The sequence below is a fragment of the Eschrichtius robustus genome, chromosome 1 (genome assembly GCF_028021215.1).
Source record: "Eschrichtius robustus isolate mEscRob2 chromosome 1, mEscRob2.pri, whole genome shotgun sequence".
Taxonomy (NCBI): Eukaryota; Metazoa; Chordata; class Mammalia; order Artiodactyla; family Eschrichtiidae; genus Eschrichtius; species Eschrichtius robustus.
The window spans coordinates 81288174-81308921 of record NC_090824.1 but is presented as its reverse complement, the minus strand read 5'-3'; the positions used below and the strand labels follow the sequence as shown (position 1 = coordinate 81308921).

Here is a 20748-nt window from a genome sequence, read left to right as displayed (position 1 = left end):
AAAATATTGGCATCCTCTGAATTAGTTGCCTTTGGGACTCCTGCTAAAATGGAGACAGAGGGGATCCCGTTTTCATATCCTCAAATAATTAAGGCGGGCTTCAGGTATTTTATTTCTTTCTGTTGATTGTTTCCTTTAAGCCTGTATTTGATCCCCATTATTTCCTTTGACCTGGACAATCTGGGTGTCCCAGAGAGAGTTCATGAGGACCACCAGTATTGGTGGTGGTTTGCTGGAGCCCTTCCCACAGACTCTGGGCAGCGAGGGAAGGAGCCACAGATGGCGGGTGTGCCCACACCGGCTCCTGTCCAGTCCCGCCTGCTGGGGAGCAGGGCTGTTGTCTGGCAGGACTTGGGAAACTACCCAGAACCATTCCTTCTACCCACTGAAGCACAGCATAATGGCGTTGGAAGACGAATGCTTCAGTAAGCAGTAAACGCTGATTTCTGGCTACGTTAATTTTTCATTTTACAGTCTTTGTGGCCATTCAAGGTGATAAGATTAAGCTGTAAAACCAGATTATCATTCTCCTTTTAATAACTGAATCTAAAAGCAGCATTGTTCTCCCTAAGTGCTACACGGCTTTCCACCTTTCTTGATTTGTTATCTATCCAGAAGACAACAGCAGATTTTAAAACATAAGAGAAGTGTTCAGACTAAACGGAACTGGCGAGAGAGCTTATGAATAATTAAATCCATCTAGACGGCTTCATAAGAGATCATTTGCTTGGCCTTGGAATCCGTACGCTAGTGAGTAACAAAGAATACAGTTGCTGTACAAGCTCCCAGGAAGCTTCAGCTCTTCACAGGAAGGATGCTCAGTGAGAAGGGAAAAGCAGAAAACTTCCCACACAAATTCTTTGTTCAAAACAATTTAGTTTTATCCCATAGTTTCAGCATGTCAGTAACACAATCTGTTATGTTGCAATTGAATTTTGGAAAGTTCTCAATAAATTTTAAGTCTTAGTCATTATTTCCTGAAGTTTTACTAAATTAGTAACATTGCGGGCTAATGACTCAATTTTGTTCTTATATCATTGTTCATAGTCTTAATACACATAGATCGTGCCCTGTCATATAACATTTAACGTAGGAACGTTCACAAGGGACAATTGTGGTTCTAATTCTATATTGTTGTTGCTTACTAGTTTAAAATGGGAAAGTGGGAGGCTTCGTATGATTTCTGTAATTAATTTTAAAACAGCATTTTATAAAATGCTGTTTGGATAAAGATTTTGTTTATATTGGGAAGGGGAGAAAAATCCTAAATGTCTTTTACTCAGAGAGATTTTCATTTTCCAGTTTTTTTTGTTTTTTGGTTTTTGATTTTTTTTTAAGAGGGGCTCTTATTATTTTTTTTTTTTTTTTAACTTTTGGGTATTTATTTATTTATTTATTTATTTATTTATTTATTTATTTATTTATTTATGGCTGTGTTGGGTCTTCGTTTCTGTGCGAGGGCTTTCTTTAGTTGCGGCAAGTGGGGGCCACTCTTCATCGCGGTGCGCAGGCCTCTCATTATCGCGGCCTCTCTTGTTGTGGAGCACAAGCTCCAGACGCTCAGGCTCAGTAATTGTGGCTCACGGGCCTAGTTGCCCCGCGGCATGTGGGATCTTCCCAGACCAGGGCTTGAACCCGTGTCCCCTGCATTGGCAGGCAGATTCTCAACCACTGCGCCACCAGGGAAGCCCTCATTTTCCAGTTTTATCATTAGGCTACACACAATCACAGTTACTCAGCCAACACTGAGACCTTCTCGCAAGGCTGCCCCACCAGAATATTCCAGTTAAAGGACGTGAGATCTAGTGGAGAGTGTTGTTAGAGCTTTGCTAGATCATAACCTTTCCCACGTATACCTCACCCCCCTCCACACACACAGGCTCACTCCATCACCAGTTCCTAACAAAATTGGGATCTAACTGCTGCTTTCCGGCTTGGCCTTCATCACCTTGGTCCAACCCCCGCCCCTCATGTCTCACTGGGACTAGATTGGTGTCAGGTGCCTCCTACATAGAGCAGCTAGAAGAATCCTATATTTCTTCCTCCTTAAAATCCCTTGGAAGCTGCTCACCGGGAAGAAAATCCCAACTCAGAGACCTTGCCTGATCTAGCCCTGCCCCCTGCCACCTCATCTCTTAGCCCCTTGGGCTCTCCGTGTTCTCACTCACACTGCCCTCCACCCAAGCTCTTCCCTACCTCAGGGCCTTTGCACGTGTTGTTCCTCTGCCTGGAGTGCTCTTCCTCCAGATTTTGAACTCATTGGCTCCTCCTTTTCCCTCGGGGTTAACAAAAATATCTCCCCCTCGGAGAAGCCTTTGTAGCCTCCAATCTAGGACCCTCCTCCTTCCCCGAGTTGTTTCAGTCTCCCAATCAGTAATTGTCCTATTTGTCTCATTGGATGCCTGCTCTTTGACACCAGGGACAGGGTATTCTTTGTTCCTTGCTGAATCCCCAGTATGGAGAACAGTGCAAGTCGTATGGGCTCAGTAAATAGTTGTTACGCAGAGGGAAAGAGGAAGGGAGTGAATACGTGTAGCTGCCATGTGTATGGATAGATTTTTCCTGTGTAAAGTTATTGTTGATCCTGTAGTGCTGTGTATCTTGCCATGTCTTAACTTTTTTAAATTGCAGTCATATTTTCTCATCAATTTAATATGGTTGCAGTTGATCTGCAAAAGCTATATTTCTAGTCCCAAACCTAAGAGCCTATGACCCTCACTTTCACCCTCTTCTTGCAGAGGATCTATGGGCTCTAACCCTAACCCTAACTTAATAATATATATGGGGCTGAAATTCAGCCAGAATGCTGAATTAAAATATTGAAAGACCTCAGTTTATTGGTAATTAGTGCTTGTCATGACTGTGGCCCCCCAAGGATCCTTCCCTCTTCCTTGGGAGACCCCTGTGGGCACTGCTGGAGTGGGCCAGAGCATCAGGCCTGGATGGCAGCAAGGCGGTGGTGCCCCTGAGAAGGCACTGGGACCCTAGTGAGCAAACACTTGATGCCTATTTGGCACCCCCATGGCTGTAACCACCTGCTGATGCTTCCTCACAGTCGCCCTCATATGGCTACTTTGGGGAACTGCAGCTTCTTCAGTGTTATCATTTCTATTAAAGCCTCTTGGCATGTATACCATTTCTGTTTAATACTCTCGTGTTACTTGATCTTTTACCTGCACCTTAGAATGGGAATGTCCTATTTTCCCCAAATATTTATATCATGTTTTCTTTCATCATTGTGTGAGTAACCTCTCTCAAGTAAATGTAGTTTGAATGTTATCTTTTCAGAAAATAATGTCATCATCATTATCACTGTTACTCTTTTCAAACTGTAGTAATAATATCTACAGTAATGATTCCCCTACTAGAGTAAGGATGAACTTGATTTTTAAAATCTAGTGGTTTTAAAGTATAAGTTCATTTTTAAGAACTTAGCTGACATGGTCAACTGAGAATCACGGGCACTATGAATTGACAGTCAGCTTTCTCTCCACTGCTTTGTTGTGTACTTTAGAGTGTTTGCTGTGATGAATCTGAAATCATTCACTTCCCAAAAAAGTAATTTGGGTAGGGAGAGCTGATCTTTAACTTTCACTTATTTGGGCTGGCATATATTTTTTTAACCTCTCTCTTCCTGGTCTCTCCAAATAACGCAGAGTACGTTTCCTGATGGGGGGACGTCACGGAGAATTTAAGTTCCTGCCTCCCTCTGGCTATGCCCCTTGCTACGAAGCCTTACTTCCAAAAGAAAAGATGAGATTGGAGCCCGTCAAAGAGTATAAACGTGATGCTGAAGGTGTTCGAGATCTGTTGGGTACCACCCAGTTCCTCTCCCAAGCTTCTTTCATTCCGTGCCCCATAGATACCAGTCAGGTAGGTCTGAGCTGCCAACAGAAGGCAGCCCATGGAGATGATGTAATAGGGTTAAATCCTCCTTGCTTCATTGTCTTTGAAACATTCTTATCATACATTCTACAGAATTGTCATGTTGTGTGAACAACCATTATTCTTCACGTTTCCACCATATGCGGCAATTGAGCTCTTGAAGGATTTTTGCAACCAATGAACACATTAAGCACTTGCTACATGCAAGGCACTGTACTAGGTTCTGTGAGGCATAGGCAGAAGTGTGACAGTATTCTCTGGGAATGCACAACCAAGTTGAGATAAGGAGCTAATGTGTTATTTTTTTTTCAAGTCCGAATGTAATATGCAGAATGATCGTGTACACAAATAAATGCTACAGACATTCTTTATGCTAGAATGTTTCTAAAAGTCTGTGTAGAGAGAATGGCATTCAGTCAGGACCTTTAATAAACTTAAATGGAGAGGGGCATCCAGGGGTGAAGTAACAGGAATGGGATGAATAAGAGCCTGGAAGTAGAAACACAAAATAGGGACAGGTGGCAATGAATATTCTCCTGTGGCTGGATGCTTGGAGGAGGAGGAGCAGGTAGGAGAAGAGTGGGAAGTAAAACTGAAAGCATCAGGGGAGAGCACGGAGGCCTCAGAAGGTGCTGATAAATGGACATTTTCTTTTTTTTTTTTTTTTTAAGTCTTTATTGGAGTATAATTGCTTTACAATGGTGTGTTAGTTTCTGCTGTATAACAAAGTGAATCAGCTATATGTATACATACATACATCCCCATATCTCCTCCGTCTTGCGTCTCCCTCGCACCCTCCCTATCCCAGCCCTCTATGTGGTCACAAAGCACCGAGCTGATCTCCCTGTGCTATGCAGCTGCTTCCCACTAGCTATCTATTTTACATTTGGTAGTATATGTAAGTCCATGCCACTCTCTCACTTCGAAATGGACATTTTCTTTCCCTTCCCAGGGTCTCTGTTTTGAGAGACACACGTTCACACAGTTATGACGAGGAGCATACAACAGCTTTCCAGTGCCTCTGCCACGCCAGTGCCATTCACATCACTATTCTAGATGTTAGAGAAAATAAATGTAAAGGCACCTTGTCTCTGAGGCACTTGGGGTAATAGTTTGTAGGAGTATGGCTCTTTTAACCTGTAGATGGTCTCTAGAGTATATTTTCCCATAATACCTGTATGACCCTATTACATTCAGCTCTGTGTGCGTGGTCATGCGTCTGCTTCTTACCTCCTGTAGCTAATGATTGTGAATTCTTATTGTCTAGAAATCACAGTTTCTCTCTGCCTGCTTCACAGAGCCTAGTACAACACCAGGAATGTAGCTGGAGTTGAGTATGTTGATAGGAAACGAGGTAGGAGTTTGTGAGCCAGAGGTAATCCTAGGAATCGGATCATCTGCTTGCTGTGTATTTTAGATAAGAAGTTTGAGGGCCAAAGAACTAAACTAGCTTTTCTGTGGACACAAGGTGGTTAGTGCCCAAGCAGGGAGAGGTTGTACTCATGGACATGATTTCTACTTCTCTGTGCTGCCCTCCTTACCAAGTTATCAGAGATGTATGTATTACTCAGAAAAGGCTTCCTGGAGGAAGCAAGCCTCAAAGAGAGTTCAAAAGAATGAGGGGAAGTTTTGATGAGGGAGGAAAGGAGGGCTGGACCAGAGTGAGAAGAGTTTCTAAACATACAGAATAGAAGATCTGAAAATCAAAGAGTGGAGATAAATCAACAAGCCAGATGAACTTTGATGTCTGGACCCAAAGCTGAATTTGTATAGACCCTGGAATGAGGGAAGTGTTGCTGGGAATCAAATAATAAGAAAGTTCTCATTGGAAAGGTGCAATTTATTATCTTGAATTAGACTTTGTAATTTTTTAGAATCTATCAGTCTGTGAAATTATTGTCTAAAGAGAAGTTAAATACAAGATACGCAGTCAACTCCATCCTGCTTGGGGCACATTAACCAGTTTGCAGATGAAGTATTGTTGACTAGATCCCTGCCCTTCAGTGCTACCTGTGTCCAGTGCTTGAAGCACCCCCAGGCCCTTGCTGAGCGCCGCGGGGGAGGAGCCCAGCTCCTAGCAGCCTTCCCTGGGGGCGTCAGTCTCAGGCCCCAGACACCCAGGAGGCAGTTACCAAGCCAATGTTACTCTATCCCAGCTAGTCACCAATTGAGGTCACTGAAATTATGATGTAGGATTGTTTGTGGAGGCTTCTTTCCACATTTCCCCCTTTTGCTGGAGCAAGTGGGTCCTTCACATGGAAATCCCCCTTCAGGCTGTGATTAATTTAAACAGATTATATTAGTTAACCAATAAAACTCAAATACAGTTGTCATTTGTTTGCTAATAATTTTCCCCACTTTGCTCCTTATCAAAACATTATGCCACTTAACTTTCACTTTTCAATAATAAGTTGGTTTTTTTTTTTAAAGAGTGTCTTTAGTTGAAAGGCCAATAGTGGTTATGACACATAGTTAAAATATTTTATTGCTACTTTTCTCTGTGGTCTCCTTATACATCACTGACTTGATATACTTTTACTACAAAAAAATATATATATACATTTTTCCCATGAGCTCCCGCCTTGAAAATAATTGGGATTTTTGTAAGTAGTGGAAACACTAATAATCATTATAATAGAGCTAGAATTGTAGGAGACAGGGAGGTGATACAGAAGGGAAACAGTTCAAGTGTGCAGGCCCTCCTAAAGCAGGGAGCCATTTCTTAGCCCCAGCTGACTAGTTGCCAGGCAAAAGTGTGGGGCCAATGTTAGCAATCTTTCAACTGGTCAAGGGAAATTAGAAATCTGGATTTTTATATGAAATCTCCCGTTTCTTAGGAGCTATCAACTAATAAATGAAAATGGTAATAAAAAATTGTCTATTGTTATAATTGTAGTAGTAGTAAATTAAAGAAAGAGGGGGAAAAAAGAGAAATTTGAGTCCCCAGTTTGTGACCTTTGTGGAGAGACATGAGCAAGGTACCAGGAAAACACAGAGAAACTTTCCCTGAAGGTACCTGGGGAAGACCTCCAAAAGGTAGTGAGGCATTTGAGCTAACTCCAGAAGGATAAATACTGAGGGAGTTTGTATTAAGACCAGAGCTGGACAGCAGTTAAAGGGGTAAAGACAGATTTTTGCTTAGAAGTTATTGCAGTAGGGGAAAAGGAACTCCGCTATAGAGCTGGGGTCAGTTCTGAATACAACACAAACAACTGGGGATTTACAGCCAAGGAGCAGGTTTGGGGTGGGGGTGGGGTGGACGTGTCAGTGATGGAAAATTACTAAGAGGAACATCAGGGGTTGGGATGGATTCTTGCTAAACTGATCTAACAGGATTCTTGCTGAGGGCAGGTCAGATAGATCCGATATCACCTGGGGGAGGATGGGGGATGAACAAGTTTGATCAGACATAGAGGGTGATCACATATCAAGGGTGTGGATTGTCACTAAACTGATTTAGCAAGATTCTAGCTAAAACTGGGATCTTGAGGACAAGGCCCAAGGATCGAGCTTAGTCAGAAATGGCTCAGAAGCACCCATCTAGAGCTTGGTCCAAGGAGAAGGTCTTTGTCATTTGCCATGTGGCATGGGGGTGGGGGGTATACGTATTATGTGTATCATGGGGAGTACTAATAAGAATTAAGGTTGCGTGTGCAAGGGCACAGAACTGAGCGACAGTGTGACCTTTGGGGAGAATTTCAGGAGCTTTGAAAGGATGTGTTTGGGAGGACCGTGACGAGAGGACTGAAGAATGGCACTCTATGCTTGGTTAATACATCTAGTCTGTGTCTTGGGAGCGTCAAGGGGCACTTGGAGGTACTCAGGAGGAGAGTGTTTTGATGTGGTTGTGTTGTCATGGGCTCATCACTCTGGCCACAGTGTGAAGAACAGATGGGCAGGGAGTTGGGGAGACCAGTTGTAAAGCTCTTGCAATGGTCCGGGTAGAAAATAATGGGGTTGAGTGACGTAGAGGAGGGGAACCTTCAGAAAGATGATTAGGAAATAAACATGTTGGATTCTGTGACTGATTAGGTGTTGTTGGTGGGGGATGTAATGCCAAGAGAAAAGACACTAAGATGACTTTATGGTGGGGCCATTCAATGAAAAGAGAAAATACAAATAAGACAAGAAAAAGGTTTTGAAGGAAAAATAATGAATTCAGCTTTGAATAACATGCTGAGTTCACTTTGGTGGGAAAATCCTGCAGGTAGTTGGAATAGTAGGTCTGAACTTCAGGAGAGACCATGGCTGGAGACTGGATGGTCAGGAGTGGCCATCTACAGGTGGATGAGATCTCCCAAGGAGAGAGCATAGAGGAAGGGGAGATACGGTCCAGGGGCAGCCAAGAGAGGAAGGAATCTCTAGAAGTAGCCCCTCCTGGGTGATGTGTAGAGAATTCAACTGGGGCACACGATCTGTCTAGATTTTATGACAGATTTCAATACGGTTGATTCTTGCAGTTCTGACTTCTCACTTATTCCTTTTCCTTTTAGGTTGTTTTACCACCTCACCTAGAGAAGATCCGAGACAGGCTGGCTGAAAACATCCACGAGCTTTGGGGAATGAATAAAATAGAGCTTGGCTGGACTTTTGGCAAGGTATGTGTTTGAGTGGCTGGGCCAGGGTGGAGGGTTAGGTTGCCTTGTTACCTGGAAGTGTTCTTCAAAGACTCAAATGAGAAACAAACCTCACAAGCCCAAACCCACTGGTTCTTACTGACTCCCATCCAGCTCTCACTGAGTATAGCAGCCTTGCTTGGGAGTTTGTTGAACTGCAGTCAGGAGTGCTGGGGAGACCAGCTCTGCACAGACAGACCCAGGAGCCTGTCTCCTTCTTACTCCCAGATGCTGGTCTTTTTCTTCAGGGAATATCGAATGTGGTCAACCCTTAGCTCCTCCTTCAGAGCCTCACATCTCCCTTTCCCTTCAGAAAAAGCTGTTCTCTCTGCATGGCTAGTGAAAAGAGGCTGATTCATTGTTGTGAAGCAGAATTTGTTTAGTGTGGTTTTCAGATGCATCACTAAGATTCATGGACACGCAGAGGAGGTTAAGGAATCTCTTTCACTAGAAAACATTTTTCAAAGAGGATGTAAATTGACTTTGTTCTGTGACTTGTGTAAGGTCATGTCTGAAGGCAGAAGGATCTGTGATTCTGAAGCTCCCTACGACCCTGACACTCTCAGATTATGCACATTCCAGCTTAGTTACTGAAAGTGTCCCTGCACTCTAGCACTTACATATTGATATAGCTCCCATAAATATTCTCCTTATATATGACCACCTCTTTGCTGTATGCTCTTTTAACACCACAAACCTCTCCTTTGAGAACGAATTACAATTGCAGTTGTAAATTTATTTCTATGATGATTGTATTACTACTCCATCAGACTGTATCCTTCGTGGGGCTGGGGCTACCCCAGCTCACCATTGAACTCCTAAGGTCTAGCTCACTGCCCACCACATGGTAGACATTCAACAAATGTTTGTGGAATGAATGAATGAATTAGTTAATGTCTGGATCTACACCGTCCGATACAATAGCTATGGGCCACATGTGGCTACTGAGCACTTAAAATGTGACTAGTGTGAGTTGAGATGTGCTGTAAGTGTAAAATACACATTGGATTTTCAAGACTTTCTATGAAAAACTAATATAAAGTAGCTCAGAAATAATTTCTTTTATTAATTACTTGTTAAAATGGTAAGGTTCCAGGTGTATTGGGTTAAGTAAAATACATTATTAAAATGCATTTCACCTGGCTTTTTTGTTTTTTTTGTTTTGTTTTGTTTTTTGTTTTCTTGCTTTTCTCCTATGGCTACTAGGAAATTTGAAATTACAAATGTGGTTCACATTGGTGGCTCACTTTGTGCTTCTACTGGACAGTGCTGGCCCCGATTCTGTAGTCCTTTATGTTCTGAAGAATGCTACCCTGTGGTGGCACTGTGGTTCCATGAGTTTTGGACCGGCAGGAGCATGGCTACCACGCACAAAGTAGTTTCTCTGGGAATGTATGTTCTGAATGCAGACACTTGACTAGAAGCAATCCACAGAACACAAGCCACTGGCAGCCTGGGGACGGCGTGTATCATTTATTAGAGAGAAGATCGTCTATTTGCCCATCAGCAAATAGCTGTCTTTGTCTTGCCTGATATGAATTGCCTGGGCCATGTTTCAAAGTGTGTCCTTTTCTGTTTCCCAAGGCAGTGCCAGTTGTCAAAACTTAAATTATATTCTTTCTTATGTTGTCACCTAGATACGGGATGACAATAAAAGACAACACCCCTGCCTTGTCGAGTTTTCAAAGCTGCCTGAAACTGAGAAGAATTATAACCTACAAATGTCAACTGAAACCTTAAAGTGAGTGTTTAATTGAATTGAATTTGGACTAAACAGTGAGTGGATGATTTAATGCCTTATAACTAAACTACAAACCTGTTGTCTCTCGAAAACATGATGCATTCTGACAAATTAGCCAGGATGGGGATTATTCATGCCACGAAAGGATTCAGCATAGTGAATAACACATCTACTATTGTTATTTAGCATATATAGTTCTTTAGAGACCATTTGCTATTTGCCAGGGACAGGGAAAAGGTAGGCAGAAAAAAAAGAAGAGAAACTTAGAATCAAAGGACCAAGTGCCTCTTTTAGTTCATGTATAATCAAGGAAAGAAGATAAGATATATAGTAGGTTCTAGGTCATACTGAAATTGGACAACTTAACCTCTCTAAGTCTCCATTTTCTCATCTACAAAATGAGGATAGTAATAGTTCTTATCTCTATATAATTGTTGTAATGGTTAAATGAGATGATAAATATTTTTTAAAAAAGAAAAGAGATAAGGCATTTCTAAAAATGAATGGGAAAACATGGTTTAATTCACAAAAATTCAATTTAAAAGTAACTTTTAGCTTCTCTGTGATCCCACCTGTGGCTTAAACCCTGATTCAGATCTTCATTTTTTTAGCCCCATTTTATATCTCCCTTCTCGAATTCCCTTTGTGCTTGTTACCCGTGCTTCTCTGCATTGTATTTCTCTGTCTGATAGTTGGTGCAGAACTTTTTAACACTGTGGTTTTGCTGGCACAGTGATGCTCTGTCAGGTTGCTTTGTCTCATAGGTTCCCTGTATGTGATGTCTTCCATCACACCGACCCTTCTTGAGGATGTGGCTCTGGTACCTCATGGTGTCCAACACAGCTCAAGACACTTCGTACAGGGAGCACGTGGGAAATACTTGCTGACCTCTGGGTTTGCTATTAGGATCCTATCTGTCCTCCGGAATCAGAGAAGCAGGATACAATCCTAAGGCAAATTTGTAAACTAGAAAATGTCTCCCAAAGGGACTATTAACGAACTTTTTGTTGCATTCTTGCTACCATCTAAATCACGAGTTGGCAAACTAAGGTCCACAGGCCAATCAAACCAGCCACCTATTTTGGTAAAAAAGTTTATTGTAACAAAGCCAAGCTCATCAGTTTGTGTATTTTCTATGGCTGTTTTCGCTCTGTAATGGCAGAGGTGAGTAGTTGTAGCAGAGACATAAGGACCACAGAGCCTGAAACGTTTCCTATCTCGCCCTTTACAGAAAGTTTGGCAACCTCTGGTCTAAGTGAATGAATATTGTCTGTTTTTATCACTTCAGACACAGGTTAGGGTTCCCACTGTCCTTCACCTTGCAGTTGACTCTTGTTTTCTCTCTCCGTTACATCACAGAACCCTCCTGGCCCTGGGGTGCCACATCGCTCATGTCAACCCAGCTGCTGAGGAGGATCTCAAGAAGGTCAAGTTGCCCAAAAAGTAGGTGATCATTTAACGGTCAGAGACTTTAATGCTTCAGTCTGAATTTTTAAACTGGGAGGACAGGAGGCCCATGCACAGAGGCAGGTGACGGCCCCAGATACTTCTAGCGCCCGCTCAGGATGTCTCCACCAGGTACCTAGACTGCCCTGAAACCCCCAGACGGAAGCTGGCTGAAGTAGAGTATTTCCAGTGCTTCTGCCTGGACCTACACTACTATCTACTATCGTTAGTTTTGAGCCAGGAGATGTGGCACTCAGATGGATACGCTGTGTTGGTCTATAAGAATAGCGGTTGGCACGGGAGCTTGAACATCGCCGGTAGCCACAGCAAAGATTCAGTCCTCTGTCACTGGGCCAACCTTGTAAGTCCCTTGTGGAAATGTGTGTCACTGCCAAGATTTAATTTGGTCCCTAAATCTGCACGTGTCCTCTCCCTCTCGTCCGTACGTTCACCGAGCCACGCGTTCTCACACATTCACATGCGAGCCCACGGGCGCATCCCCTGGCTCACTTGCTCACCCGCACATGTGCCAGCCTCGGGTGCACACGCATTCACACCCAGGTGTCGTAATGACTTATGAGCCAAGGCAGTGCCAGCCCTTAATCAAATGCTTATCTTCCCCTTCCTCCCTGTGAAACTCCCAAGCTGCCAAGCGCCATTCTCAGAGGCAGCTCCTGGTGCCAAGGGCAGCTCATCTGAGAGGCAGCAGCTGAGGGGTGGCTGGGGGCAGTGCTCAGCGAACAACACATGTTGACTCTGCCCAAAGTCAGGCATCCCTAGAAGGTGGCTGAGGGGCGATATCATGCCTACAGTCGACCTTGTATCTCGCGCTGCTCACAGGTTCTTGGGTCGAGTAGCGCTGGTCTGCAAGTCATCACATTTAGGCTCTGGCCCTGATCTGGGCAGTCCGTGGCCTTGGGGCCCTGGATGCCTCTGGACTCACATTCCCACGTGACTGTGGTCAGTTACTCTCCTGTGAGTCACTCCACTCGGGGCCCTGCTCCTCTCCACTCATACGATGCGTCTACCTGCACTCACACTGAGCTTTTCCCGTCTTCACGTTCTCTATCAAATTATCTATCGAATTACAGACATTTGTGACTCCTGGACTGGACAGCAAACCATGAAGATCACTTCAAGCTCACAAACTCTCTAATGTAATGATTTTTTAAAATTCTCAAAATGAAGGTTTAGTGTTCTAAGACTGAGTGATCATTCTTTGCTGATTTGTAAGAAACCGTTTGGCTCAAGGTCCTGTCCTTGCCAATGTGATCATAACCTTTTGTGCTTTTGAAGCGAGACCAAGGAGCTTCGGGTGATGTTACATTACACTGAATGTGCCCATCGTTTGTAGGGCAGAGTAGTTTTCTTAGGAATAAGGGTGGATTTGCACAGACCATCCACTTTCTCCAACAGTCGCCCTAATCTGTGACATGCGTTGGCAAAAAGGATGGTGGATGAGGGTCTTCTTCTAAAGACTTGAGATAGAGCTGAACTGTCCATTCTGCCAAAGATAGAATCTGTGACTGTAGCCTTATTTTCCTAGTGTTCTGACCCTGTGCTATTGGTCTAAAATCAGGAATGGGGGAGTCGTACAGTTCTGTTCAAAATATATATTTTCCATTTACTTGTAGCTACATGATGTCCAATGGCTATAAGCCAGCCCCTTTGGATTTGTCTGATGTGAAGCTGTTACCTCCTCAAGAAATTTTAGTGGATAAGCTTGCAGAAAATGCACACAATGTTTGGGCAAAAGACAGAATAAGACAAGGATGGACCTATGGCATTCAACAGGTGAGAAGTGCTGGGTCAGGCCTGCTGGAGAAGCCAGGAGATGTGATCATGCATTAAAATGCCATTTTGCTTTGGTGGGTATTAGATTGGAAGGTGGAGGTTGCCCTTGCACTCTGTTCCTCATGCCTCAGCACATTCATTATTTATAGAATCATGGGACTGGATGGAATTTGTAATGGTCACATTGATGTTAACTCCAGGCATAATTCCAGTTTTTCAGCAATGGATAGACTTACCTTTCCTTTGTTAGTCTGGTTCACTTGTGATCATGTTGCCCTGTGTATATGGCCGCTGGCTGCATCTTCTCTCATTCCCCGTCTTGTTGCTTGCCTCACGGAGTGCTGAGCTTTCATGCACTCTCCAAGGCCAAGGTAAGGCTCACATAAATCAACGTCACAGCTCAGCAGTATTTCTGGGATGGTCCCAAGTAACTACCACTGAAGGGGAAAAGGAGGGGAAGCTAGCCCAGGAGAGAGGCAGACTAGCCCACCAAGAAGCCTGTGCCCCCTTAACTTCAGTCCACAGGGCCAAGATTCTTGGGCAGGGTTCTTAGTTTATCCAGAGGCAGCCTGAGAACCCAGCAAGGAGTTAAGTGGAGTTTAGAACCGGGGTTCGGCCCAAATCATCTGGTACACCTCTCACTCTGAAATGCCCCCTTCATCTCAGTAAGTACCGGGCTCAGTATCAGGGAAGTTCAAGGATAGCTGTGTGCACACGTGTTCATTCATTCCTGAGCCTCCAAACCTGCACGCGTCTGGAACCAAGAAGACCACAACTATGGAAACTGTGGCAGGGAAGGGAGTTGGGGGTTCAAAACAGCATGTGAGGTTATGATGACTTGTCACTGCTGTTGTCATTATTGTCTTCTTAGTCCCCATTAAGGAACCGAGGAGGACTGTAATACAAATATGTGCCTACTACCATGAAATGGCCCCACTGTGGCTCTGCCACCTTTTCAGATGTTTCTCTGTGAGCAGAGATGTCTATTAAGAACTGTTGGGACTTCCCTGGTGGCTCAGTAGTTAAGAATCCGCCTGCCAATGCAGGGGAAACAGGTTCGAGCCCTGGTCCGGGAAGATCCCACGTGCCGCGGAACAACTAAGCCCGTGTGCCACAACTACCAAGCCTGTGCTCTAGAGCCTGCGAGCCACAACTACTGAGCCCACGTGCCACAACTACTGAAGCCTGCATGCCTAGAGCCCGTGCTCCACAACAAGAGAAGCCACCGCAATGAGAAGCCCGCGCACCGCAACGAAGAGTAGCCCCCGCTCACCGCAACTAGAGAAAGCCTGCGCGCAGCAACGAAGACCCAATGCAGCCAAAAATAAATAAATAAATTAAAAAAAAAAAAAAAAGAATCTGTTGTGAGGAGGCCATAACTGTTTGAATCATGGCATGATCTTTCATAAGGGAATAGTTACACAAACCCCCATCTGCCTTGCCTTGGGAATGGAGGTTTCTAACCAATTTCATGACACTTCATTTTATTCACAGGCTGGCATTATTGAAATGGGTTTTTTTACTGCTAGTTTTGAATGTTAGTACAAATTTTCCATTTATACTCATTTAATCTTGAAGCGGCAAATATGTACATTGGTAAATATCAAGGCACTGGGAGAAGAGCTAGCAGACTCACCCGAGGAAGCCAGGACTGTCGCTGGGAGTATGTGAGTGGGACAAGCTCTTTGTAAAGATGATAATGCATTTTCTCAGCATCTCTTTTCTCTGGCTTCACATAGGATTTAAAGAACAAAAGAAATCCCCGTCTGGTGCCATATGCATTATTGGATGAGCGTACCAAGAAGTCAAACAGGGACAGCCTTCGTGAAGCTGTTCGGACTTTTGTTGGTTATGGCTATAACATTGAGCCGTCAGACCAAGAACTAGGTAATCAGTGGAGATTGTTCACTCTGGCCCCAGCTTACTAAACAGGTCTTCTTCTGGCGGAATGCTAGCTTTCAACAGGTCTAACTTGCACTATTAGAAATGCTGGTGGTGCTAAAGAGTGCTAAACTCAATGGTGTATTTTAGAAGTGGGGGGGAGGGAGGAGGGACCATGTTGATAATAAAGCAGTGTCCCATTGACAGATGTTTCTGTAACGAGCACGTCTGTGACATAATCCCACAGGGAATAAGTTATCCTCCAGCACTGCTGAGCTTTTCAGGATATTTGGTCACAAAACCAAGTTGCCTTTATTTCTCTTGTTTTCCAAACATGTGACTATCAGCTTACTTTGGGGCCAGGTAATGCCATCTCTAAATTGAATTCTAGCACTGATTAAAATCACCAGCTTATGATTATTTAACATGTCACTGCCATCTCGTACCCCAGGGGATACCATAGGCTAGTGGGGCAGTAAAACATGGTTAAGGGGATGGATTTGGAGGAAGACAGACCTGGGTTCAAATCTTTGCTCTCCTTGGTTTATGGGCTGTAAGACCTTGAAGAGGTGAAACTCTCTGAGCCTCAATTTCTTCATTGGTAAGAGGAAGACAATAATACTGATTTCATAGGATTATTGTGAGGAAAAACTGAGATTTAGTTTCTACTGCAAAGCAATCACTCACTGAATGGTAGCTTGTATTGCTATTATGATATGATGATGATAGTGATGATTATATTATGAACAGAATGCTGTATTGGCTAGTAGGAGATCTGTCATCAGCCTTTGTTGTTGAAAGTGTTTTGAGGAATGCTCCCTAAATATTAAACCTATGTTCTCTCTCTCCCTCCTGCACCCTCTACTCCCTTTTCTTCTCGATAGCTGACCCAGCTGTGGAGAAAGTCAGCATAGACAAGATCCGCTTTTTCCGGGTAGAGCGCTCTTACGCAGTGAGATCTGGAAAGTGGTATTTTGAGTTTGAGGTGGTGACCGGAGGAGACATGCGTGTCGGCTGGGCCAGGCCAGGCTGTCGGCCTGACGTTGAGCTGGGGGCCGATGACCAGGCCTTTGTGTTTGAAGGCAGCAGGGTGAGTCTGGCTGGTGTCCGCATGTCCTCAGTCCGGGTTTTTCTGCTTCACATATTTCCCCAGAAGTGAAAAGTGCTGAGTATCTGGATCTCTGGCTTCAAAAGGGAGGAGCCACCACACTGGCTGATGGAGACCATAGAACGATCATCACTTAGTGTTTGTCCCTTCGCTCTTTCCTCGGGAGAAGGGGAAGGCTGCACACTCCTGTCCCTTCCGTAGTCACCTCCGTATCTGCCTTGCCTCTGAGCCCATGTTCCCCTCTGCAGGGGAGGCTCACAGAACACTGTGCAGCCAGTATGAGGGAAAATCTTACCACTTTGTCTTAGAGGCAGTTTGGCTTGTTTTCATAGCTGGCTAGGTATTGGGAGACTCAGGCCACCTTTTCTGATGAGCCTTGTATATCTTGGTTTCATTCATCTGTAGATGGACCACTTCTCCCTGTGAGTTGTCCTTGGTAGAAAGGGAAGTGCCTTGTAGAAACAAGGTACCACTGCCCATTAGGAGAAATTATTCACGGGGTCATTTCTCTAGTAGTACAGGGCCCTCTAGGCTAGGACCTCCATTTCTCTAAGCCCTCGCTCTTGTTTTCTAGGGCCAGCGTTGGCATCAAGGCAGTGGGTATTTTGGACGGACCTGGCAGCCAGGAGATGTGGTTGGATGTATGATTAACCTGGATGATGCTTCAATGATCTTCACGCTGAATGGGGAGTTGCTGATCACCAACAAAGGCTCTGAGCTTGCCTTCGCTGACTACGAGATTGACGATGGTAAATCCACCAGCTTTCCCCTCTTCCACCTCCACGAGATGAAGGGAAATCCAGGGAGCAGGGTGAGATCTTCTACCTCCTCACTTAGGACACACTGACCTTTGCAGATTTGAAACCCTGGTGGGGAAGATGAGATCTTATACTATCATTTTTGAAGGATCAAGACAAATAATAGTGATAGTTGATGTGTGCAGTGTAAACGTAAGTCTGAACTTGCCAAGAGACTGACCAAGGGGCTCTCCTCTAATCCCCTGCCCTGTGCCGTGGCATGTTAAGGTACCTCACGTTTCCCGGTATCACAAAGGAAATGCTAATTGCATGTGGACTAACATCCCTGGCAGGAGAGAAAAGTTGGTGAGTTAAAGAATTATCCTCATATTCTGAATTGAATTGTCAGTCTGAATGTCTGTGTAATTGAACTTGATGCTTTGATGAGAACCACTGAAACACAGAAGTCTGACTTAGCTGTTCCCTTGAATGAAATAGAATTTATTTTGAAAGTCAAGCATGCTATGAAACCCAAGCACAGTTGCACTTGTTAATGGCCGTGAATAGACTGCAGTCAGGGCAGCGCTTCCAGCTACACAGAGGAGCGACGGGCGCTTCTTACTTCCCATCTGCAGAGCTACGTTAGGTACCAAGGCTGTTGGCACCAGGAGAAGGAGCCCTGGACTGTGGGTTAGCTGACTCGCTCCTAACAAACTGCGTGGCTCCCAGACAGGTTTGGCTTGACTTCTCTGGGCTTTGCCTCCTTCCTCTGTACCAGAAAACAGGATGATAGACTGCATAAGTGCCAACATCCTTCTCAGTTGTAAAATTCTATGGCAGTGACTTAATACCCACTGTGATCACACCCCTGTGCTTGGTGCTTTGCCACTCTCTGCTGCTTCAGTACAGATGAGAAGGAGGCAGGGAGGTCGAGAGGAAAAGAGGCTGCTCTGGGTCAGGAGGCCTGGGTTCCTGTCCTGCCTCTGCCCTTCCCACCTGTGACATCTCGGGTTGACTTTATTTAATGTCTTTTTACCTCATTTCCCCCTTCTGTAAATGATCAGGGTTCCTGGTAGCTTTAAATTTCTGAGACTTTACAAAAAGAAACAGTCCTCCCTCCCCACCCTGAAAGTGAAAAAAGATAAAACCGCACAGGCAAGAGCAGCAGAAATACATGAGTATGTATTTTTAATACATATAAAATATTCTGTATTTACAATGTGTTTTAGCTTTACAAATCACTTTCACACCTTTTGCAGACATCTATTATCTGCAACATGCATATCCAACTGTACCTTAAAAGAGCTTTAAAGATTTTTCTAAGAGCCACATATTTGGGGTAATAGAAAAGTTGCAAGTCAGCGTATTTTCCTAGAAAGACAGGATGACTGAAGCCAGATGGGGTCATATTTTAATGCCTTCTTAAAAGGTTTAAAATCAAAGTTTTGAAAAATATGTTTCTGGAAACAACTGGGAGAGATGTTACCAGCAGAAAGAATGGTTTATGCACTGGTTCAGAGGCAAAGAGGGGGAAATCATGTCAGGGGGCATGAGGGCAGTGGAGAAGAGCATCCTCTGACACTGTTCTTTGGAAACAGATATTTACCAAGTACCCATCACAGGCAGTGCTCTCTTCATGAGGCTGGAGGAAAACGAAGAATTAGAAGATTCAGATTCATCCCCAAGGAAAGTAGCTCCCTGGAGTAGGAAGAGTCCAAAGACCAGAGACCTTGTTATGACTCCCCTGAGTGTGGATTCGGGGAGGTCACTTGTCTATGAGACTTTGGCTCAACATAAGGAGGAGACAAGAATCTTGTCTGTGTGCAGAGTTCTAAGAATTCTGTAAAGTCTAAAGCCTTGCTGCTCAAAGTGTGGTCCAGTTGTTATAAATGCAGAGCCTCAGACCCCATGCCTGTCCTACTGATTCAGAAACTGCATTCAGACAAGTCACTCCGGTGGTTCCCAGGCACTTTAAAGTATGAAAAGCAGTGGTCTAAAGTATACACAAATGTAAATGGTAGCAAAATCAAGGAGTTCATTTTCTAGTTGGAAAAATAAATAAGATGAAAATATGGAAAGGTAACTACCAATGCGAAGCGGTGGGTTAAAAATGGCAAATGACCAATGCAGGATGAAAATTCTATAAGAATGGGATTGGAACTGAAGGTTAAATAAAAAATATGAGCTGTCTACCTCTGAGGAGAAGGGTCTTCTTCTAAAGGGGATGTGAGTCGTGTAATAGTGTGGAATCGGGAAACTGCAGGAAAGAGTGATGATATATTTTGGAAGATTTGTGTATGGAATTTACAGAAGATGAAGGTGGAAAGAACAAGAAGGTGCAGATTATAGCCTCAAACATCAAGGCTTGGTCTTTTTATTCAAAAAACTTTATTTATTGTCTAATCTGGGCCCAGCATCCTTGGACTCCACTCTCTGTGACATGGGGAGCTGTCCTAGGGTTTGTGCAGAAGAATACTATAAAGAAGAGGGATGTTTTAGAACTCCGTTTTTAGAGATCATCTGTGCTGTAATGAAAGAGATGCCTCACTCATAGACCTTTTGTGTACAGAGACATGATTTAACCTTCAGAATAACTGAGTCTATTATTAGCACTCTGTTTTATAATAGAATTGTACTGTACTGTGTTAACACACTGTACTGTAGTATTGTATCGCACTTTAATCACACAGAGACAAGATAATTGGGAGGCTCTTTCAGTTCTGTGATGGCTCAGGAGTCAGAGGAAGGGCAGTTGAAAGGGAGTCTGCATGCTTTTCTTTGATGACAATAACCCGGAGGCCTAGAATCACCATATAGCAGCATCTCTCTATTCTCTGCATAAAGTGGAAAGAGGCCGCAATTCTTGCCTTGAGCTGTTAGGAAAAGCATCTGTTGAAAATAAAACATTTTGTGCATTATAGCCCCATATCAAGCAAAATCCCCTGTATGTTTGTGTTCTGGTCACCAGCACCCCAGCCTTGATGCAGGCCATTTACCCCAGAGGGAGTTGCGCTGTGTGAAGTTTTTAGTCCTTTGGGGGAAGGAATGGGGGCAGGCACTACAATTCGTGGCTGGTCTTTTTTCCCTCTGGGTTATTTATAAGTTGTCATCTTCATCCTCTCCTGTATCATAGATGATCTACTCTTATGGGCCTCATTAGAATTTTCCTAATCATTGTTCCCTGGCCTGGACCATCACAGCTCACAGTGTTATCACCAAAAGGCATCTGGAAGCTCAGAAGCTTCCACGGTGAAACCTTTGCTATTAGTGTTCTCTTTTATCCCATTTAAAGGAAAGGAAGAGATAGTTCTGCACATGGTGCCAGACCTCAGAACATGCTGTCTGGAAGAGGCTTCAGAGCTGGTCTCCTGTTCTGCCTGTACCAGGCACTCCCCTGGGGCACCTCCTGCCTCGTTACAGCTTCAGCGTCTGCAGGGGCAGCCTCCCAGGCTCTTCCTGCCACTGGCCTGTCAGGGTTTAACACATCCCGCAGCTCTGCTGGCAGCTCTAACGTAGGCAGCAGATGAAACTTCCTTGCGG

At 44.1% G+C, this 20748-nt stretch overlaps 1 protein-coding gene across 1 annotated transcript in view; it reads left to right on the top strand.

The window, feature by feature from the left end:
* RYR3 (ryanodine receptor 3) overlaps nt 1-20748 on the top strand; it is a 378467-nt gene that overhangs the window by 155492 nt on the left and 202227 nt on the right. The window contains exons 20-27 of the mRNA XM_068538049.1: nt 3657-3873; nt 8379-8483; nt 10139-10242; nt 11602-11685; nt 13323-13482; nt 15222-15369; nt 16248-16453; nt 17046-17220. Of these exons, the coding sequence (XP_068394150.1) occupies nt 3657-3873; nt 8379-8483; nt 10139-10242; nt 11602-11685; nt 13323-13482; nt 15222-15369; nt 16248-16453; nt 17046-17220 (1199 nt within the window). The remainder of the gene's footprint in view (nt 1-3656; nt 3874-8378; nt 8484-10138; nt 10243-11601; nt 11686-13322; nt 13483-15221; nt 15370-16247; nt 16454-17045; nt 17221-20748) is intronic.